The sequence below is a fragment of the Anabrus simplex genome, chromosome 9 (assembly GCF_040414725.1).
Source record: "Anabrus simplex isolate iqAnaSimp1 chromosome 9, ASM4041472v1, whole genome shotgun sequence".
Lineage (NCBI taxonomy): Eukaryota > Metazoa > Arthropoda > Insecta > Orthoptera > Tettigoniidae > Anabrus > Anabrus simplex.
This window is the reverse complement of record NC_090273.1, coordinates 98,464,838-98,488,132: the sequence shown is the minus strand read 5'-3', so window position 1 is coordinate 98,488,132 and position 23,295 is coordinate 98,464,838. Positions and strand designations below refer to the sequence as shown.

The following is a 23,295-nucleotide window of genomic DNA, read 5'->3' as shown; positions in this document are numbered from 1 at the left end:
TTCAAAATGTGGGTTTTATTATTGCACAAGCTTTGGAAAAGTTCAGTGTTTCAGAGTGTAATGTGTAATGTTTGTAAAGCGTTTAAGAATGCCAGCACATAAAGAAAGGGATTCAAAGGGCCAAAGACTGGAAAATTTAATGAAATTGATAGAGTAATTACTGAATTTACGCAGGAGAAACGTAACCAAGATACTTAGTCAAGCAGCTCGTCTCCTTTCTCCCAAGTCTTCCTAGCCCAAACTTTGCAACATTTTTGTAACGCTAACTCTTTTGTCGCAAATCAACCAGAACAAATTGAGCTACAGTGGTGCCAATGTCGACTGACAGATTATGCCAACAAATTGGTCACCTACGAGCATTACGCAATCAACCTGAGGATATCCTACAATAAAAAAATAAAACAAAACATTTCATCTTAGATTTATTTAAGGACTTTCTAATGCGCTCAGGACCAAGCCCATATTTTACATTTGTACCTAGAAACTGGGCAATTTTAGTGATTTTCAAAAATTCCTCCCCTGTACCTACTCAATGGATCTTAACGTGAGATGCACCATATGAAATGTACAATCTTCCACATTTAAATCCCACTTAGTGCACTTAACCCTCTTGGAGCCAACAGCCGATCTGGTCGGCCGCTCCCCATCAGCTGGAAGAGGCTAGTGCTCCCCCTCCACTCTACTACTATAAAGTGCCAGGCTGTTTTCAGTTGAAATACATGTATTTTAATATTCACGTATATCTACCGGTGTATAGCAAATACAGGCATGAAATTTTCTACATATCGACTACGTATAATAAAAAGCTGGTTTAGACTGATATAAAGAGTCAAAAACGGTTTATTGTTGATTTATAGTTGTCAATAACGTTTGTTTTTAGGAAGATAAAAATATTTTTGCACTCTCTCTCTCAATATCTACTTTGAAAAAATAATTTACGATACAAAAGAATATACGTAATTATGTATAATGTATTTCTAAATACAATTCTATAGAATAACTAATTTGAACAAGAAAAATAAAAACATAAAAAAATAAAAATTCAAACATGTTAGTAGTAAAAATAAGATATTTTACTCACCGATAAAATTCATGTATATGTATCGATGTTTGGCAAATACTGACAAGAAATTTTCTACGTGCAGACAATACAGTCTTAAAATAATTCTGAATTATTAAATAAGTAAAAAATAATAGTTGATATTATAAAGTTTTTGTTTTCAGAAAAAATATTTTCTCGTTTTCGGTTGAAGTATCTATTAGAAAAATAATTTTACAATACAACAGAATTTACGAAATTAAGAAATCTATGGGGCTAAAGCCCTGATTTGCTTTGGCCTACTAAGTGACCGCTGCTCAGTTCGGATACCCGCAGTTTACGAGGTGAATCATGGTCAGCGAGACAGATCCTCTCAGTAATTATTCTTGGTTTTCCAGACCGGGGTCGCTCTCTTCACCCTCAGATATCTCCTCAATTGCAATCGCTTAGGGTCACTTAGATTAAGTGAACTTCGAACCAACCCTCAGGACCAGGCGAAAATTCTTGACCTGGGCGGGAATCGAATCCATAACCGCCGGGTGAGAGGCAGGCACGCTACACTTCGCCTGCGGAGACCGGCTTTTATGTAATAATAGAGGATTATACGTGACTATAATGTTTAGTAGAGAGTAAGTGAAAAGTAAATTGAAGTATGATATGGGTGGAGAATCAGACGGTGGGGCATGTTTAGGTCCACAAAGTTCCATGAAGGAGACAGGAGGTTGAGGAATGTTGTCAGGTTCATTGGGACAAATTTCCACAAAATGTTCTCCAGAGACATCATCATATTTGTTATCACTAGTTTCACCTACCACCATATTCAGAGTAGCTTTAGTGCTGTTAGAATCAATTAAACGTCTCTTCTTTAGCTGCAGTGATTCCACGGACGTGTCCGGTATAATTTCGTCGCTACTCTCTGAACTAAATTCCCTATCGCTATCCGATAAATCATTCGCGTTAACTTCACATTGTTCCAAATACTGCATTGATTTATCGTCATCAATACCTGCTGAAAAAATATCACGTGAACAACTTGCCATTTTGTTGTTACAAATCCACTCACTGCAAGGTGCAATCTCTTACTGATTGGTTGGCGGTATTTATAAACACAGGCAACGACTCTTTTGAAAGGTATAACACCCTCTTAGAACTACCGAAGTAAGGCCAGGCACACAACGTCCAGCCCCTTTATTACAGGTTGTAACAAAAGTATGCACATTACTATAGTTTGCCTCAAAATTATGTATATCACAGAATTTTAAGAAGGCCGATGTAATCGGCTCTGGCAACTTCCGTCTGGATTGTTAAAGGCCAACCAGATCGGCTCTGGCAATTTCAAGGGCGGGTGCTCGCACTACCGCCTGGCACCAAGAGAGTTAAATATTCTGAATAGTATGTAAGTATTGCTGTTTTTTTTTACCTCTATGTAAAACAAAAATATGTAATTTTGAACACATTTGTTGCTCTGTTAACTACAGATTATGGAAGTAATACAAGCTAGGCCTATATTTTAACTAATTGCTATCTACAATATTAGATTTCACCCTAAGCAGGGCTCCATCCTCAAGAGAACCACAGTTGCCCATGGGCGTCAACTCGAAAAACCTGTAGTGGTCTCTGCAGAAGCCACATACCATAGGTATTACAATGAGGACTAAATAAAGTAGTGGCAACGTAGCCCGGACACTTGCAGGAGATTGGGCATGCACAAATAGGACATGGGAGCGGTCAGGTGGCGCTGTTGTCCATGTGCAGCGTGAATTTGATGGGCATCCAGTTATGAGTGTTGTTGCTGTGTGGCGTTGAAGTGAAGAGCATCGATTTCATCACTCTAAAGCATATTTTCAAAAGATGATCTCAGCTGTCAAGGATTAAAATCAAGGTTTCCTGTGGCAAAAATGCATCAGAATGTTATCGAGTATTAATGAAGCTTGTGTCAAGAATGCATTACCTTATAGGACGGTTGCACGATGGGTCAAAGCGTTTCGTGTGGATCACTATGAGACTGCAGATTTGCACTGTTGTCTATTCCTCAAGATCAGATTGAGACAGAGGGCTTAGAACATCCTCCATGCCCACAAGACCTGTTTCTGAGAGCTACCGATTTCCTGACATAGCATATGTACTCTGCGCAGTAGGGCGCTCTGTCACTGTCTTCAACAGAGAATGCCTTGCCAACGGTCCCCAACAGCTTCCCGACATTAGGAAAAAGGTGATAGACTTTGCGAGTGACTACACTGGAGGAATGCAACGCGACTGTACTTGTTAGTTCATTAAATTTTGTGTTCTATCATTATTGCCACCAGTTTATTTACAGGCCTCTTATTATATTCAACTAATTATGTTACCTACTAACTAATTCACAAACTATTATATTGTTTCTTCGTATGGTAAATTGTGTCTCCCATCAATATTTTCATTACAAAGCCTAGACCTAAACTCTGAAAAGTTGTATTCGAATCATTACAATTTAGACTTACCCAAAATTATTTAATACAGGGCCTTTGAACAAAATATATTGCAATTCATCTATGAAACTAGGACGTTGCAATAATTATGTCTATCTATTTATATATATTACCTGAAGAAAAAAAAAAAATGTTGAAATATGTTATAGTTTTATGAGTGTACATACAATTTAGTTTTAAGTGGTTTGTATCAATATTGTATTGAACAGGTGGACCAGCACAATATAAATTCCTCTAAAGAATTTTATAAAACTGTTAAGTCATACAGAACCAAGTATGAGATTTTTCACTTGCAACAAGAATGGAAGATTATAGAATCTATGATGATAATGATGCTTGTTGTTTTAAGGGGCCTAACATCGAGGTCATCGGCACCTAATCGTACGAAATGTAATAACAAATTCAAAGTCCAAAATCCTCCACTGACTAGAATTCAAAACATGAGGACGAAGAATGAACAGATAAATATGAATTTAAAGCAATCAGTGGATCCGACCCGCAATGCCTCATGTTCACAGAAACTGACGTAAAACAATAGTGTTACTGACCAAGGACTGCTTCTATACCATAATACTGAATCGATGATGATTGTAGTCTAAAGGAGTCCAAAATCCAAGTCATCAGCCCCTCATAATGGTACTTATCGCTAGGAAAGTAGAGCCACTGTATTTGTCATGTTGCGGTACTAATCAAAAGTAGCGTAGGCACACGGTATTGCACACATTATGGTACTACTCACAGGTAATACAGACCTATGGTGTTTCGCACATTGTGGCGTCATTTACAGGCAACGCAAACCTACGGTGTTCATCACGTACGTGTACTAACCACAGGGACCCGCACTATCCCGTGGTGTTCCTCATGTAGTTGGTACTAATCATAGGCAAGCCGGAACCATTGTGTAGCTTCTAAAGTGGTACTAATCACAGGTACTGTAAAAGCCGGCAACGCACTCTGTTGCTACTAATCACAAACCTATGTTGCACCTAACATAGTGGTACTACGCGAAGTAAAGTTGCCTCTTACGACAGGCAGGGGATACCGTGGGTGTTTCCTACGTCTGTGTCCCCCACCCACAGGGGGTTAGAGTGTTAAATTGTATTAGTTATAGGGGAGATTAACCTATTGCCGTATAACATGGCCTTGGGAGATGTGGTCAGCCACCGAGACCGAAGAGCTGGACCACATCTTGGAGACGTGCTGAACTTTGTCACGAGTTGGTGTCTATGGTTTGTTATGACAAATATAAGGCAGTATTATGCTGTTCTATAGTCTTCCCGCAATGTCTTTGTAAAGATGCCGCTGCAGCAAGTGCCTCAAAGTGGTGTACGGAAAATGTGCACGAAAAGTAGAAGTTGTGTGTGCAAAATGTATTTAGCATGTTTATAATTTGCCTAAAGAATTACTGAAAATGTATAATTGTTGCAATGTGGACGACTGACTAAGGAAAGGTGTTCAATTGATTAATTTTGTGAAAACTCCTTAGAGAAACAAACATGGTGCAGTTGTTTGTGATTACTCATGTGCCCATCAGTACTTAAAAGGTCCATACACTAATGTCATGTCCTTATGTGTAAAATAAAGCTGTGGAAACCCAATAGAACATGAGAAGGCTGTGAACGTATAAACAAACGACAGTCGTTCCGTGCGCAGCTGAATGTAGGGAGTACTGGGCTGCGAGAAGTAAAGCAATGATTTGAGGCTCGCATATGAACTCGCAAGGGAAACCTTTCTACACTATTGGAGGACCTACAACTAAGATTCTCAATCCCATCAACAGTAAACTGGTCAAAATTACTGGAAGAAAGGAAACGGAAGAGACAAGAAATATGGCCACAAGTGCCAAACATGGATGCAACCTAACCAACCACTTCGATACATGATCACAGGTTTAGCTGTACATGGCTATCATCACAAAATATCCAAGACTAAGACATTCTATGAACCAAGTCGTCAATGTGTGTGTGAGATATGCAATGAATACTGTCACAGGTACCACGCCATTAAACACTCAGAGAAGAATCTCAATTAGTCAACTTTGTAAATCTTGGCTACATCTGTATGCACACCTGTGTGCATTTCTTGTATTAATTTAAAACGTGAACACACAATATGATCTAATAGACATAATTACAGTGAGTGTGTTACTCGTTCTAAGATATAATGAAATATACATTACCATAACAGTTCCATTTTCAAATACATTAAAGGCAGGAATTCTGCTAGGAGCAACACCACCGGTTGATACGTCTGCTGAATTCGGAGCTGGCCGACGGAAGAATGATGTTATGAAGTAAATGACAAGTGCTCGTATGATTAAAGATTTAGTGATGGCGAAAAATGACTCCAATTTTGTGGGTTGATATCTCTGCCTTTCCTGATCCATGTCTGGAACACCCTAAAAGGAAATAAACTTATTATAACCTAATATTACAGTGTCAGCGGAAATTTTATCACATAACAGTGGTTGGGCTAACTAAATAACTGTTCCACTAGAAATTAACACACACTGTTTGAGGAACGTAAGCCGTATTTCCTTCAATAACTTTAATCTCGTGACTTGCATTACATCAGTACCATGTTCTACAGGCTAATGACATGAAGGAAAGAAATTCAGTAAAACCACAAAGTACACGTGCAAGTTTTAGTCCAAATACTTTCAAGATTAAAGAACTTACATTATTTTCTCCCTCCTGATCAGCAGAAACAATTTCTCCATTACGTTCCACTAAATTACTCTGTTCTTCGCACTGAGGCTCGTTTTCACCTCTCCTGTCGTCGGCCATGATTGCAAGACTATCGGAATCAGCGAAAGACTCTCAAACCCAAAGAAAGACTAAGTTATTAACGGGCGAAATACAGAATAAATTAAAATTCCAAAATAATTATAATTCTTCTGGTAGTACTTCATTTCTGTGAAATTACTTAATTGTTTGAATTTAGAATTTGAAATTTTCAAATAGTAATCTCGTTATCAGAGTCTAAAAATGGCCGACTCAGCGCTAGTCAACAATGTCGCTTAACTGCGACATGGCGGGGTTTCGAGAAGGATATCGGCGACATTTCCCGCTGCAGGATATTCCATCAGTTGTGAAGTTATTCAAACGGCAATTGGAAAACCCTGGCGAGCCGGATTTAGCTTTGCTGTCGATTGTTGTTGGGGCCATAGAGAATTCGTTGACATGCAAAGGAACCATAACAGTACAGAAGGAAACGGACACGTTTGGTGAACCCAAGCTGCCTGCAGTTGAGTATCACATAACTGAAGCTCTATATTCAAAATTCCACGCTATTATCAAAGGTGCTGTCGATTTGTCATTGTATGATAACAGCAAATTTGCTACTAGAGAGCTCGTTAAGAAAGTTTCCGACGTCATTTGGAATTCTCTATCAAGAAGTTACTATAAAGATAGGGCTCATTTACAGAGTCTATACAGCTATTTGACGGGTAAGTTCAGCTTCATTTAAAACTAGTAGTATCGCGGTTGAAGTGTCTAATATTTGTTCATTTTAAAAGTTGTATTTTGCTTCACTCAAATTTAATGGCCCATACAATAAGTATAGGCTATAAATATATATAGAATCGTGTATAAGTATGTAGTCTGAATATTATTTGTTCAGGTGTTGATCGCATCACTTGATACGTCAGGAAATAGTGTATATTCATTCATAAGATTGTGCAATAAAGTTGTCTGCTTGAGTAACATGTTAACACCTGGGCATGATGTCAAAATTAAGCAAATTACTGTGTATTCGTTTTGTAGTTTCAGGAATATTTGTGCCTTTCTGTTGTCATTGAGTGTGATGATTTTTTTAGTTACTTCTTTTTCTCTTCTTAAGTCAATGTTTTCTTTAAGTAATATAGGCAATGTTTTTATGTTTACAGTTCCTGTTATGTTTCATATTTTGTCCTATTTACAGGAAACAAGTTGGATTGTTTTGGCGTAGCATTTGCAGTAGTTGCTGGCTGTCAAGTGTTAGGATATCGAGATGTGCATCTGGCTTTATCAGAAGACCATGCTTGGGTTGTATTTGGAGAGGGTGGTAAAGAATCGGCAGAAGTTACTTGGCATGGTGAGTTTATTGTGAATCGCTACTATATACTATTTCAATGGGTTACATTACTAGCAGTGATGGATTTGTAGAAAGGAGAAAATCATGCAAAACTGATCTGAAATTATACGTAAAGTTCCTTGGAGGAGAGATCCTTCCTTTAGGCTTGCCGGGGATCCTCCAACCTGCCCACAGAAGTATTATCGGCTTACTTTATCTGGATGCATTTACACCCTAGTGCTGAATTGGTCGACCTCGGCAATCTTCAAGATTCGTACTGGCAACCTTTGAAACACAAACTATGAATCCTTAAGCATCGTTGTGCGACATCTGGCGCACACTTTATGTACTAGTACTGTTGTTGTGTACACAGCAAAGCCAAACTATGGAATTCATGCTACGAACAAGATTTGCATCGAGAAATATTATATAATGTGTATGTGACACAGTTGTTTGCTTAAGATGATAACGGTTTAGAAACTTCATATCGATCGATCATACTCTCGATTCAATTCAGATTTCATTTTCATTCAGTTTGCAGCACTACCGGGACGACTCCCTCCTTACTCCTTGCCACCGTACACAAATGCATCCTGATAAAGTGTGTCGATAATACTGTATTCTTTCTTATAAGATAGTAAAATTGAAACAAACCCTATGCCAATCTCTGAAATGTGACCATTTCTTATGTTCCTGTTGGCTGGAGAGCAGTTTCTATTATCTCCCTTAGAACTTGCATCATGTATGGCCCACTGCAGCCATATTCCTTGGAAATAATGGAACCACAGAGTTTTTGAGAAGTGATGTCATTGTGTGTGTGTGTGTGTGTGTGTGTGTCAGAGGTAATTGCAGTATATGCAACATTACTACATTAAGTACCCAAGAAGTGAAATTCGTAGTTAATCACTTGTTTTCATCACAGGATTATAGAGGTCTGTGGGCCTATGGTTCTAACCTGGGGGCTAATGCTTTCAGAATCTCTTTGCTTGCCTCCAGCTAAATGGTCTTGTCAATAGCTAGACCTAACCAATCCAACCCAGAGGTGTCGTCACTAGCTAGACCTGACCAATCTTGTTGCTAGTGGGACGTAGGCAATCCAGACCAATGGTCTTGTTACTAGCTGGACTTAACCAATGCAGACAGTGGTCTTATCACTAGCCGGACTTGAAGTTTGCAGCCATGTGTGTGAAATCTAGAGACAAGAATTATAGGCACCAAAAACTGTTAAAATATGCAGGCATATAGGCTCTTAAATTAGCAAAAATAGGCACTAACATGTAAAATAGGCATGAAAAATTACTTATAATTTAATATCCAGAATTTTTAATACATAACTCTGGATATCAAATTATAAGTAACACACTCAATCAGTATGAAAGGAAATTACAAGCAATGTTTCAGTGTTTTCTGGTAACAATCTTGTTCTCCTTTCATGCATAATGTTTTTGTACTGAGAGAAAGATCTTTCAGCATCACATGAAGTGATTGGACAAAACTTAAATGAAGTAACTTCATCTGGTTTTATTTCGCTGACAGCGGCTGCCTTCCCAGATATTCGGTTAAAACTTCCCCTGACTTCTCCCACAATCCTAAATGACTCCACCAGGGGCATGCCACTCTTCTCCAACTTGGTGATTGCTCCCGGCAGCTTGTTGAATTTTGAAGATGCTCTGGTTTCTTCTTTTTCTTCATCTGTTTACCCTCCAGGGTCTATTTTTCCCTCGCACTCAGCGAGGGATCCCACCTGTACCACCTCAAGGGCAGTGTCCTGGAGCTTCAGACTCTTGGTCGCGGTTACAACTGGGGAGGATGACCAGTACCTCGCCCAGGCAGCCTCACCTGCTATGCTGGACATGGGCTTTGCGGAGGATGGGAAGGGATAGACAAGGAAGAGGGAAGGAAGCGGCCGTGGCCTGAGGATGGGTTCCATCCCGGCATTTGCCTGGAGGAGAAGTGTGAAACCACGGAAAACCACTTCCAGGATGGCTGAGGCGGAATCGAACCCTCCTCTACTCAGTTGACCTCCCGAAGCTGAGTGGAGCCCGTTCCAGCCCTCATACCACTTTTCAAATTTCGTGATAGACCCGGAATCGAACCCGGGCCTCCGGGGATGGCAGCTAATCACACTAACCTCTACACCACAGAGGCGGACTTGCTCTGGTTTCTGCAGGGGCATATTTGCTCCCAACATTGCAGTGCATAGGTCTGAAGAAAATGGTTGTTGGTCACTGCCCAAAGTGGATTGGTAGAACGGCTGCGTTGATACAGATTTCTGTACTCGTATCAGATACATCGCAGTATTTCTTGGTTGTTCTATTTGGTATTTTTCTCACATTTGATCAGAAAAATAATAAAATTGACATAAATTACATTGTCCCTGAATTTTAATTTTTTACCAGGGAACTAGTAATTTATATGGAAATATGTCCTCAAGGATTTTCAGTTATAATTTGGCAGTATTGTATCTAGTTCGCTGGGTGAAAAAATAATAAAAAAGACGTGAAACGGTACCGCAGTAGCGTAGAGGAGAGATGCGTCCTTTTTGTTTGCCGAGAACCCACCAAGCTGGCCCTTGTAGTATTCTTCTGAACATTTTACCGTATTTGTTTCTATTCGCTGGCTTTGGTCAGCTGTCATGGAGACTATTTTCTATTCCCTGCAATAGATTCTGCATCATGTGTGCCCACAGCGCCGCCACCCTTGTTGAAAATTAAAAACCGCGTAATTTGAAATTGTCGTGGCATGCAGCCATAACCTTATTTTTGTCACGATTTAGCAAAACTCTAGAGGGGATGCTAGAGGCTAGTTAACCTGGGAGCTTACGTCCCTCAGACACTCTTTTTTCTTCTCCCCCCCCAAAGCAAAACGGTTATTAACCAGATCTCACCAATTCACACCAACAGACTTTTCGCTGGCGTGGTCTTGTAAAGATAGTCTTAGCAACTTTGCAAAACAGGCTGTGGCATCTTCTTAGCCGGGCTACATTGGATCTGCTACCCGTGTTTCACGAAGGCTTAGCGGAAATGTAATAGAATTCACGAAATTTAAAAGGAGTTTCAAAAATTGCATTTCAGTTGTAAATATCAATTTTACAGAAAATGAATCACAGTTCAAAATACCGATTTAATTTTCATCCATTCTGTGACAGGAGACCATCGCTGTTCTAAAGCCGGCTTTACATTTACGAGTAACTCGGATACGAGCGCTCGTATACGAGTAGGAAACGCGTTTACATTTATGGTGCTTACTTGTACAAGAGTACAGTTTCCAATATGGCTCCAAGCAGACGAAAACGTCTTGCTATGGCTGGTATCTTGCTGTTGTGTTTTAAAACAAGACAACAGAATGAAGCGAAAAAAGTCAGGAGCTTTTGGGTTAAAGAATCCTTGAAGAAAAGACCCATTTTTGGAATACAGGGACATTTACTAGTTGATTTATTAAACGAGGGAGGAGATGGTTATAGAGACTTCTTAAGGATGGATTTTAGTACATTTGAAATCTTGTACCTTTTGGTAAATGGATGAAATCACTTTAAAATACTGGTACCGATATGATAAATACTGGCATATTATTAGTAATTATTTTTTTCTAGGTTGCCCCTCATATCCCCCAAGAAAACACTCAGATGAGAAGTTGTATCAATTCTCAGCTGCAACTGGCAGTGACTCAGATTTTTAGCTACTGGAGATAGCTTCAAATCATTACAATTCTTGACGCGTATATCAGCCTCAACTATTTCCTTGTTCATTCCAAAAGTTGTTGATTTTCTTTTTAACTAGATCCGTAGTTATGTTTAACTTCATAGGCCTTATTTCTCACATTGATGTCCCGATATTGAGAACACTTAACATTCCACAGGCACTCCGCTCTGTAGTATACATTAATGAACTCCTCCAGATTTTCACGAGACATTCTGCAGTATTTAGTCTCCACCATTTTTAAAACAGTCTAACTCGGATGCAAGTCGGAAGCCTCTCTATTTTGATTGCTATTCGTATACGAGCTACGAGTACGAACGAGTCATTGTTTACATTTACGATTTCTTATCCAAGTCAGTCCGAATAGCCTACTCGTATAAGAGTTACTTGTAAATGTAAAGCCGGCTTAACTCCTTGTTCAGTAATTTAATGATTATTTACATTTTAGCAATATAAATTATTGAAAGTTCACGACTAATACAGCATTGCAACAAAACAACTTGCCACAATACATAAATTAATAGGCCTATATATGCTACAACGAAATGCAATCACAGAGAAGATAAAAGGAACAAACGAACATACCTCCTTACAGCAAGCTTGACAGATCAGTAGTGAAATTGGGATCCCCTGTGATCCACTGCTTCAGCCACCAGGACTTCGATGATGTGTCTTTGAGCATTGCCGCAAGCACACTTCTCCTTATTCTTCTCCCACTTCACAATAAATCACAACATTTTCTGAACATAAAGCATACTCATACAGCAGTTCCCATCGAAAGGGAGACACAGGGCATATGGGTCGTGCAACATAGTTTGCTGTTGACTGGTTCTCGCATACTGTATGTCTTAGTAGGTTTGAGGGGTTGAAGGCTTCGAGGTCAAATAGTTCCTTGTATCTCCTGATGGAAATTTCCCTAGAACTATTTCTGGTGACTTCTGAGAAATCCCATTTTTGTTTGTGGGGTAAACAGATATTGAGATAAGAGATCAGGCAATGGTGACCTTTGTATCAGAATTAATCTAGTAATTTTGGAGGTTAATTTCAAACTGTTGACATGAAGGAATAAGTTTAGAAATAGTAAAATTTAATAACAGTGTGTAAGAACTACAGATATGTTTAATGATTTGGTTAAGTTTTAGAATAAAAGCCTAGAAGAAGAAGAAGGAACAGGGTTTTTAAGAATTAAATCAATTGAGAAGGATAAGAGGAGAAAAACGAAACCAGAACCTTAGTACGGTATAAATACTTGAACAAGGTACATTAAGGTTACCAGGGAGCAGAAATCTAGAAAAGAGTGCCCTCCCAAATAATAATACACAGAAAACCCACCGCACAAGGGATTCAAAGGGATAAGCCCAAAGTCAATCAAGTTAGAAGAGAATATTAATACAAGGCAAAGTCAAGGAGAGAATCGTCCCAAATTACAATGGAATTAAAATGCAGGAGGATAGAATAGTGAATGATACCAATGATAATCTAATGAAGTGGTGAATAAAATGGAAATTAGTAAATGTCACCACTGACACTTCTAGGCTAATGCTTATTCAAGGAGATATAACTCCTTAATTCAATAATTCACATACTTAAAACTCAGCAGAATTAATTAATGGATGATACTAACAATCATCCAAGAAGTGGTGAATAAAATTGGAAATCAGTAAATATCACCACTGACACTACTAGGGCAAGATCGAGCCAAATCAATCACCAGCGTTCACTGATCTCAATTAAAAATCAGGCTCAAGTTTCAATTCACAAAAACAAAACATCTCACAGTAAAGGTCACCATGACGACGAGAAAAATAAAAATCATGCGATCAAAACGTGACAAATCTCTTTAATAATAGTGGTGGTTTCATTTTGCTCAATACATACTTTATGACAATGATTACGAACACAAGGTGAGTTATGTTAAAGGTTAGCTTCCAGAACAGATAGGCATAATTAAGATAACGGCCACCAGTATTTAAAAAATCAAATAATACAATCTAGGAAAATGGTCGAAAACTTCCCATTAAATATATTACACGAATAGTATCAGAGACATTATGAAAATTAAATACACCTTAATAAAAAAAAGACGTTGGAATGATAACCAACGGATACTGAATTGCACATGGATAAGTACAAGATTGAATGCCTTAATGAGAAGGACTGAATCAAAATTACTGACCACCAATATACTTAACACATTGGAGACGCCGCTCGTAGAAACTACTGGCGCGCTAATTCATTGCTGCTGACGGAGCTTGGAGAATCTACGGGCAGGCGCCATCGTTGACTCTCAGCTGTGAAATGAGCGGGAACGTACGTACGGTACATGCGGTCAGGAAGAGTGTGTTCGAGAGGCAGGCTTGTTTGCGTAATTCTTGTGAATATTTAGCATGTCTAATTCAAGTGTACGAACTTTTGACAACGAATCCATAATGGATGTTCTTATGGAAGACACGATTTCTGAAAATGAGGATGAGGATAACAATTACACACTAAGTAAATATGATTCTGGCGCTTCAGGTTAGTAAATGTAGAAAATGAGCTCGTTTCAAATTGGTGTGAAGTGTAACGTAGTTTTACATCGCTTCCTTGAAGTGGGTTCTGTAATACTATTTCATACCGCTTCCTAAAAATGTGGGTGTTTCCCGTGTACTATTAAGAATCCCGCGATTTCTGGAGGATAGCACATTCAAATATGGCCGTCTCCAATGTGTTAAAACCACAAACCAGAAGAAGAAGAAGAATGGGATTTAGGAAAAAGGTCAGTGATGAAGTAATGAAAAAGAATCGGTATATAATATAATATATGGGCCTACTAACGAGAATGGCGGTAATCCATGAGAAGGTTGGTGTGGAAATCCAGATCAGAACGATAAGACACATGCCAAACACGATTAATAAGTAGGAGGAATATATAAAAGGTACTTACAAAATTCCCACCCAAGAGGGTAAGGGAACCGGGATAAATCCCAGATATATATCGCAGCCTACATAACACGCCTGTCTCGTACAAAGAACAGAGATCAGCTGCAAAATGGCTGCCCCAACACTCGGCAAGGCCGTCCAGACTTCCATTAGTAATAGCAAGAGGGGGGGAGATAGACAAGTCACGTGCGGGGCATAACACAGGTCTCTATGGAAAAGGATCCGTTCAGTTCTGCTTACATTTTAAGAGGGACATGGTTAAAGAAATTCCAATGTTAAAATACGATTACACCGGGCGAGTTGGCCGTGCGCGTAGAGGCGCGCGGCTGTGAGCTTGCATGATATAGATGTTGATTCCCATAGGGAATCTGAAATATTTGTCCTGAATGAGCAAATTTATAATACCAATATAAATGGTCCGTTATTGGACATTATAAATTTTCCAGCTAGCTCATTCTTGGTTGCCAGCGTTTCGCCCTCGTGTGCTAGGGTGGGCTCATCAGTTGGTACCTAGCACACCTACCAATACGCTGGCTAGTGCATACCGTGGAGGCCACTGCGTAGGCTAACTGGAGCCACCGGCAGTGCCAATGCACTAAGAGACTTTGTCTCATCACTAAAAATTGATGCCTGCTTGGCCATCAGATGATATAGATGTTGATTCCCATAGGGAATCTGAAATATTTGTCCTGAATGAGCAAATGCACTAGCCAGCGTATTGGTAGGTGTGCTAGGTACCAACTGATGAGCCCACCCTAGCACACGAGGGCGAAACGCTGGCAACCAAGAATGAGCTAGCTGGAAAATTTATAATGTCCAATAACGGACCATTTATATTGGTATTATAAATTTGCTCATTCAGGACAAATATTTCAGATTCCCTATGGGAATCAACATCTATATCATCTGATGGCCAAGCAGGCATCAATTTTTACTGATGAGACAAAGTCTCTTAGTGCATTGGCACTGCCGGTGGCTCCAGTTAGCCTACGCAGTGGCCTCCACGGTATGCACTAGCCAGCGTATTTGTAGGTGTGCTAGGTACCAACTGATGAGCCCACCCTAGCACACGAGGGCGAAACGCTGGCAACCAAGAATGAGCTAGCTGGAAAATTTATAATGTCCAATAACGGACCATTTATATTGGTATTATAAATTTGCTCATTCAGGACAAATATTTCAGATTCCCTATGGGAATCAACATCTATATCATCTGATGGCCAAGCAGGCATCAATTTTTAGTGATGAGACAAAGTCTCTTAGTGCATTGGCACTGCCGGTGGCTCCAGTTAGCCTACGCAGTGGCCTCCACGGTATGCACTAGCCAGCGTATTGGTAGGTGTGCTAGGTACCAACGGATGAGCCCACCCTAGCACACGAGGGCGAAACGCTGGCAACCAAGAATGAGCTAGCTGGAAAATTTATAATGTCCAATAACGGACCATTTGTATTGGTATTATTGTGAGCTTGCATCCGGGAGATAGTAGGTTCGAATCCCGCTATCGGTAGCCCTGAAAATGGTTTTCCGTGGTTTCCCATTTTCACACCAGGCAAATGCTGGGGCTGTACCTTAATTAAGGCCACGGCCGCTTCCTTCCAACTCCTAGACCTTTCCTATCCCATCGTCGCCATAAGACCTATTTGTGTCGGTGCGACGTAAAGCCCCTAACAAAAAAAAAATTACACTTTATACAAATTACCAACCCCATCTCACTAGGAGCTTCATTTATGCTGATGATCTAGCTGTGGCTGTCCAAGGTGATGATTTCCAGACTATTGAAGAGAGATACTAGCTTCCTCACTTGAACTATCAACTATTTTAAGGGAAAAAAAAATGGTTGGTTCAAAACCATGCTAAGACCCAGGTGTGCACATTTCGTCTTGGGAATCGGGAAGCTAACACACAATTGATTTTGGAGTGGGAGGGCAGGCGATTGGAGCATTGCTTTTTACTTAAGTACGTTGGAGTCCCCTGGACCTGACCCTTATAGTCAGGACACACTGCACGAATACTGGACAAAAGGTCTCAGCCTGGAACAATATCCTTCGTAAACTTTGCTCGACCAAATGGGATGCACACCCAATAGTGCTGAGGACATTGCTTTGGCTTTCAATTTCTCTGCGGCAGAATGCGCAAATTCTGTTTGGCTCGTACAATGCGGGTGGATGTAGCTTTGCATGAAACTTGCAGGCAACCCTACTGGAAAACTTGACTGCCTGGCTGGGATCGCTCCGCTTGATATTTGGAGGGAAGTGTGGCAAGATATAAGAGGACATCGGCAGAGAACAACACAAGTTTGGACTTTGACCGCCCCCTAAAAGTTAAAGATCAAGAAAGAGCTTCTTCAACATTTCTGCCACTTTAAACAAATCGCCAACAACAGCGGTCTGGGACCTGTGGCGAAATAGGATACAACACCCATCGGAGTGGATGGTATCTCATGAATCTCCACTTCCTGGGCATCAGCTCAGCTCTGGTACTTGGAGGTCACTTAATTGTTTGAGGAGTGGTTCTGGAAGATCTAAGGACTCCTTCAAGAAGTGGTGGTATTTAGGAAGAGACACACAACTTGGTGATTGTGGGGTAAGAACAAACTACCCCAGACATGTTAACTGTCAACTATGCCCTGTCCAATGTACACTTCAAGACCTCGCTCAGGTGCCCATTGAGGGAATATGATGTACCAGTAAAGCCAAGATCCTGGTCCATAGTTATCAAAAGAAATGTTGTTCTAGCATATAAGATCCGTCCGACGTACGAACATCTAAGTAAAAGAATGTTCCAGTATGTACCCGACTCCACAAGTGCGCTAGGCGGAGTCAAGTGACGTCACCTGTCGTTCAAGGCTCACCTCCCCTAGCGATATTTCTCTAAAATATTTTTTTTCCCGCAAGTTTTCAACGTCTGTACCAATTTTAATGGAACAAACGCTAAAAGGTAGAGGACGTCATGAAAATTAATCTCTAGAAATTCCAAATTAATCCATCCTATGGTTGCTGAGTTACAATGATTTAAAATCTAACAGAAATTACGCACTCACGGTCACATGGCCGAGAGAGGAACTACCCCGCCCAGCGCCAGCTTTATATGCCACTGGGTCAAGGCTAACAGGTAGTAGTGTTGTGTGTTGAGTTGAGTTCAGTTCATTGCAAGCAGTCCAGTCTAGCAGTGCAGTATGTGTATGAGTAAGAGAGAGAGGGGACTGGCTCTCACATAGTATGTTCGTGCAGTCTCGAAGACAGTACTTTTCGTCGTGTTTCGCGGAGACGAAATTACGGGCTAGTAAATCGCCATCGTACTTGAAAAAAAAAGACGTCGCACCGTAAGTAGTCTAGTGTGCCGCGACTACGATATAACTTACAGACATTTCGAAGTACAACACGTACGAAATCAGTGAAATTTCAAAGTTATATACTGGACATTGACAACGTGACGTGTGGACTTAATCAATTGCACACAGTATCAAATTACCAACAGAAACTGTCGTGTACAGTAACTTTAACTACTCTGGAACTTATTTTCTAACATAGCACATCCTTGGACTGTGTCTTTTTATTTATGTGCTATATTTGGACATGACGTGTTATAGTGACAAACTTAGTGGAAGTTAAGAACTTTTTCTAAAATAATATAGTTCTATCAGCATTAGAGAATCAGTGTTATCTGTCAGGATAACGATTCAAAGACTGTGGTTAGAGACGGTAATGAGAAATATTACGTGTTTGCACTGTGTTGGACGTTCTCAGTGACAGTTCAAAATAGTTTTTTTGCAACAAGGACTGTGATCACTCATTTGACGTCCTAAAATTAATATAGCATCTGTGAATACTACTTGCATGTTCCATGTGTCGAGATCATTTTCACGAGCAGCAGAAATCTTCAGAAAATTCTACAAGATCCAACTGCCTTCAACATCATTTCATCTATGACGTCAACGTGGTTTCTTCGCGGAACTTCAAGTTTGAGTCATCATCCGCACCCGCGGAATGTTCCAGATCCTCATCAGTATTCGTAAGCCAAGTTTTTAATAAGTGAGTAGTCACAAACTGACTTTCTTTCTTTTTTTTTAATCGTGAACAGTGGTTTACCCAGTGCTGCGTGTGACGATACTTCGTAGTTTTCCACCATTACTCAAAATTCATCTTTTAATGATAAATCTATTTTTAAAATTTATTTCACATAAGAAAGACTCTAGGAGTTTCAAGTGTTCTATGTTTCAAGGCTCACAAACTGAGAAACTCTCAACAGAAGTTCAAATTCTTATTTTCAATTATAAGTGTGTTCATGTCATGTCATAATACTTAGAAAGATTTTAGGTGAAAGACTGACACTTTATGTTTTCGTAACAGACTATTGGATCTGTGAGATTTATTTATTTTCACACATTGCATTCAAGAAGAGTTACGTTAACCCTTTTGATTTCAACAAATTATTTGCATTCCATATCGACGTTGCAGGGTGGTGAATTGAGTAACATTATTAATAAATTGTTTGAAAAAAGGGTATAACCATCTATTATTCGCCCTGCGAGTCTATCCTGCTCTGTACTGGCTCCAAATACCAACTTCCACTACCTGAGATCCATCTCATGCCTTACGCCCCAAACTTTTACTGGTACAGAGAGGATAGAATATATAATAGATGGCGCCGCAACTTCAGGGGCTCGATTTGGAGCCGTGCCATAATAATAGATGATGCGCCAGTAATAATAGATATCATCGCAACACTCAGGGTTCGATTCAAGCCATAATAAATTGTATCCGACTGCAACTATTACGAACACAAAGAACTTGTTGTATTTGACTTACTCGAATATTCCGGAAACATGGATAACTTACTTGCAGCAATCGAAGCTCTCAGGCTTAGCATTAACGATCAGAATGCTAAGATTGATAGGTCCAATAACCAGATAACACAAATGCAGCCTCAAATGAACACGCAAATAGATCGAATTAATACGCAAATGGTAGAGTCTAATAACCAATTGCAATCACAAATACAGGCTCAAAATACTCAACTTCAACAACAAATGCAGACTCAAATGAACACGCAAATAGATCGAATTAATACGCAAATGGTAGAGTCTAATAACCAATTGCAATCACAAATGCAGGCACAAAATACTCAACTACAAGCGCAGTTAACTGAGTCAAATAGAAAGGTTGAAGACTTAACTTCTAAAATTGACAGGACCTTGGACACTAAGTTTGCAGAGGCCGATAAAGTCATTAATAAAAGGCTCACTGAATCCAGTGCCCTTATCGAGCAACGATTCCGTGAAGCTGGAACTCGCCTCGAAAAGAAACTTACTGATTCTAGTGCACAAGTTGAAGTCACATTGAAAAACATGCGGGATCAGTTTGTTGAAAACTTAGAGTCTATCAAGGAAGAAATAAAGACAGAGGTCGTCAAGTCTTTAGACAAAGATTCTAGAAATGTTCTTCCTTCCGTTCAAGCGTTTTCAATCGAACTCAAAGACTTACGAACTGAATTTCAAGAATCCCATGGTAACATCTCACAAGCTCAAGCAAAGTTAGCTCAGGTGCAGGAAAACCTGCGGGATGCATTAAAGAACGATGTGGGTAAATTACGAAGCGAGATAGGATTAATTAAGAGCACGTAAGGAGAACTTGACAAGCGTATTACAGGACAGCTAGACAGCACGCATACCCAGATAGCTGCTTTCTGTAAAGACGTACAAGTCATTAAAACTGACTTGAGAAATGAAATAAAAGATCTAGACGCCTCAATTAATTCTAAAATTGAAAATTTGTCTGAAGAAATGAATCAAATTAAACTCAAAGAACATACAACTGACGTCACAATTCCTGGTTTTTCGAAGGAAGTACATACCACAACAACCATCATTAAAGTACCAGATGACAAACCAGTCAAATTTTCAGGACGTGACGAGTATACTGCTTGAGAATTTTTGTTAAATGTCGACGATTACCTGGAAGAAAATAGGGTAGATGACGGTAGAAAACTTAAGAGTAGTATCCAAACTTCTAGAAGGACGAGCCTTATCATGGTTCATAGCTTTTAAGAGCAACTTTAAAAACTATAACGACTTTAAAAAGGCACTTCTCAAACGCTTTTGGGATTCAGAAAGGCAACACCTCGTCAAAATGCAACTTTACTCTAGTAAATACAATACTTCAGTCAATACTTCCCGATATTCCGATTATTGCCTAATGCAATTAAAGAAGCTACAGTTTTTAGATCCACCTTTGCCAGATATCGAACTCATTCAGATCCTGACACTTCAATATCCGCCTCATGTTCAAGAGATACTAGTCGCTGCCAACATTAAAACATTGGAGCATTTTGATGCTACTTTGCGTAGGTTAGATACGGCTAATACCCAATCTAGTCCGAAAACTAACAGGAGTCGAGAAATAAATACGAACTCTGCGGAAATAAAACCGCCGGAGAGAGAGGAACCAAGGACACGTGAAGGCAGATTAAGCCCTACCAACCCAACCAGATTCCGGAATTTTAGACGTCAGAGGAATCAGGATAGACACCCTTACCAACCTAGGAATTTATGGAGACAGCATGAAAGCACTCCTGAAGAAAATCGTGAGTCCAGACGACGAGAACTCGAAAGTAGATGGAAGGATACACGGGAATACATCAGGGAGAGAAATCGTAATCCTGATGAGCTTGGAGCCACATCCCTGGAATACCAACGTCAATACGGGCCAAGAGAACAAAAACCACCTGATCCTGAATCAACAGGCGCTATTAAAAAAAAAAACGCCGATCTCGCAATAGGGAGATTGACTACAGAGCACGATGAGGACGAGATTTCAAACTATTGTACTGCTGTTATCAATTACTGGCACATTGACGATTCCGAATTACTATTCGAAGACGCACAAACACCAAGGCCAATTATTACACGTTCATTACCTGTCATAACAGTACGCACAGGCAACCTACAGGTGATTACGCTCATCGATTCTGGAGCGCAAGCTTCTTTAATTTCTGATAGGCTTGTAGACTAGCTTAAAAATCAGAATAATGTTTTGTTATTGCCTGCAGCTCAGATCAAAGTAAGAGGGATAGTTCCTGATAAAATTGTTAAGTGTAAATCCCAGGCATTTTTAGAGTTTGAAATTAACAGTCAGACATTCGAACACATATTTTTGGTAGTATCACGTCTTAACTTCAACTTAATACTTGGATCAGATTTTATGATCAAATACAAAGGAACCATTGACTATGATGCCAACCTCGTAAGATTAAAGAATAATTCCGTAGGACTACAGCTGGTAGGACGAAGTGACCTGGAAGTTCAAGAGAAGGGAGCCCGTTTCGAAGAGGCCGGTGGTGACATTATTAAGCCCGCTGTAAGTGAGGTTGCGCCAGCCGTAGCAGAAAGTAGAAAGGGTGACCAAAGTGAGGACGATGCAGAGTCCCTATTCAATGAGAACTCTATCATAGGTCCGGACTATATAACGTCAATAGCCAGTGTGGTTGAAGACCCGGAAATTAAATTAAAATTGGAGGGGGCTAAAAATGACGTTCTACAAAAATTTGCATGTGTGTTCGATGACAAGCCTGGAGAGATAGCTAGCTACGAATATCATCTTGATGTAAATGACTTGTCTCCTTATCAGAAGAAACCATATCCCGTCCCCGAGAAATACCGAGAAGAAGTTCGTAACTTAATTCATAAAATGACAGATGATGGGATAATTTCGCCTTGCGTAACTAAATACTTGAATCCATTGGCCATAGTGCGTAAGCCTAACGGCAGTATCAGAATTTGCCTTGATGCGAGGGTCCTAAATGACCGACTGACCTTAGAATATGACCGTCCTCCATTACTTAAGGATATCATCAGAAGATTCCACGGCATGAATTTCTTTAGTTGCCTTGACGGAACTTCTTCATATTATCACATAAAATTGGATGCTGAAAGTAGGCTTTTCACAGGCTTCTTATTTGAAAATAGGACCTATGTTTTCAACAAAATGCCCTTTGGTATTAAACTCGGGAGCTGTTCTGATCAGAGCCTTGGAAAAACTTATCAGATGATGTAAAGGACATAACGATTTATGTCGACGACATTTTGATTGCCTCGAGAACTTTCGAAGAGCACGTGAGAGATGTCAGTCTGGTCCTGCAGGAATTGGAGAAGAATAATTTCAAGATAAATGCCCAGAAAAGTCAACTTTTCCAAACATCAGTATTATTCTTAGGACATGTAATTAGTGGTGATGGAATTCAACCCAACCCTGCCAAGATTAAGAGTATCATTGACTTTCCTAGACCTCAGCGCATTAGAAACGTGAGACAGTTCCTAGGACTTTGTCAGTTCTTTTCTCAACACTGTCCAGATTACACTGAGACGGTAGCTCCTCTTCAGCGACTACTACTTAAGAATAATAGATGGAAGTGGACTGAGGAATGTGAACGAGCTTTCCTTGCCACCAAGGACATGTTGAAAAACTCTGTTAAACTAGTTTATCCGGATTTTTCTCTTCCATTCTTCATAGAGTGTGATGCCAGCTCTGTAGGAATAGGCGCAGTGCTGTATCAAGTGAGACCTGAAGATCCCGATTACAGACTTTACATCTCGTTTCTAAGTAGAAAACTACGACCTCACGAAAAGTCTTATACCATAACTGAACTCGAAGCTCTGGCTGTTGTTTTTTCTCTCCAGTATTGGAAGAAAATCATCTACGGCTATCCCATTACGATTTACACAGACCATAAAGCTCTGACATTCATACTGTCATCTGACATGACGAATGAGAGAGTTTCCCGATGGGCTCTTTTTATTCAACAGTTTGACCTCACAGTAATACATAGGCCTAGCCGGAAGAATGCCTTAGCAGATGCCCTCAGCCGCAACCCTGCTGAAGTTATTGAAGTTCACGAGGTTAACATCATGACTGATGATGACGAAGACTGTCTTCGCAAACTGCGTTACCTTGCCCAGATGCAACGAAGAGACGCCAATTGTAGGGAATTAATTCGATTTTTATCAGGTTCGATTCCCGCCGATGATGATGAATTCCCACGTCTCCAACGACTTTCTTCAAACTTCTGTTTACGGGATGGGATTCTTATGAAATACATTGACTTAGCCAAGACGCAATG

General features: G+C 39.9%; 2 protein-coding genes across 2 annotated transcripts in view; one reads left to right on the top strand and one right to left on the bottom strand.

The window, feature by feature from the left end:
- Window positions 1-6,296, bottom strand: part of LOC136881233 (putative lipid scramblase CLPTM1) — an 86,036-nt gene extending 79,740 nt beyond the window's left edge. Inside the window, exons 1-2 of the mRNA XM_067153972.2 lie at window positions 6,186-6,296; window positions 5,687-5,905 (exon numbers count right to left, since the gene is read on the bottom strand). Coding sequence (XP_067010073.2) covers window positions 5,687-5,905; window positions 6,186-6,293 — 327 coding nt within the window. The 5' untranslated portion in view covers window positions 6,294-6,296. The remainder of the gene's footprint in view (window positions 1-5,686; window positions 5,906-6,185) is intronic.
- Window positions 6,291-23,295, top strand: part of Mnn1 (menin 1) — a 61,825-nt gene continuing 44,820 nt past the window's right edge. The window contains exons 1-2 of the mRNA XM_067153971.2: window positions 6,291-6,955; window positions 7,429-7,581. Coding sequence (XP_067010072.1) covers window positions 6,520-6,955; window positions 7,429-7,581 — 589 coding nt within the window. The 5' untranslated portion in view covers window positions 6,291-6,519. The remainder of the gene's footprint in view (window positions 6,956-7,428; window positions 7,582-23,295) is intronic.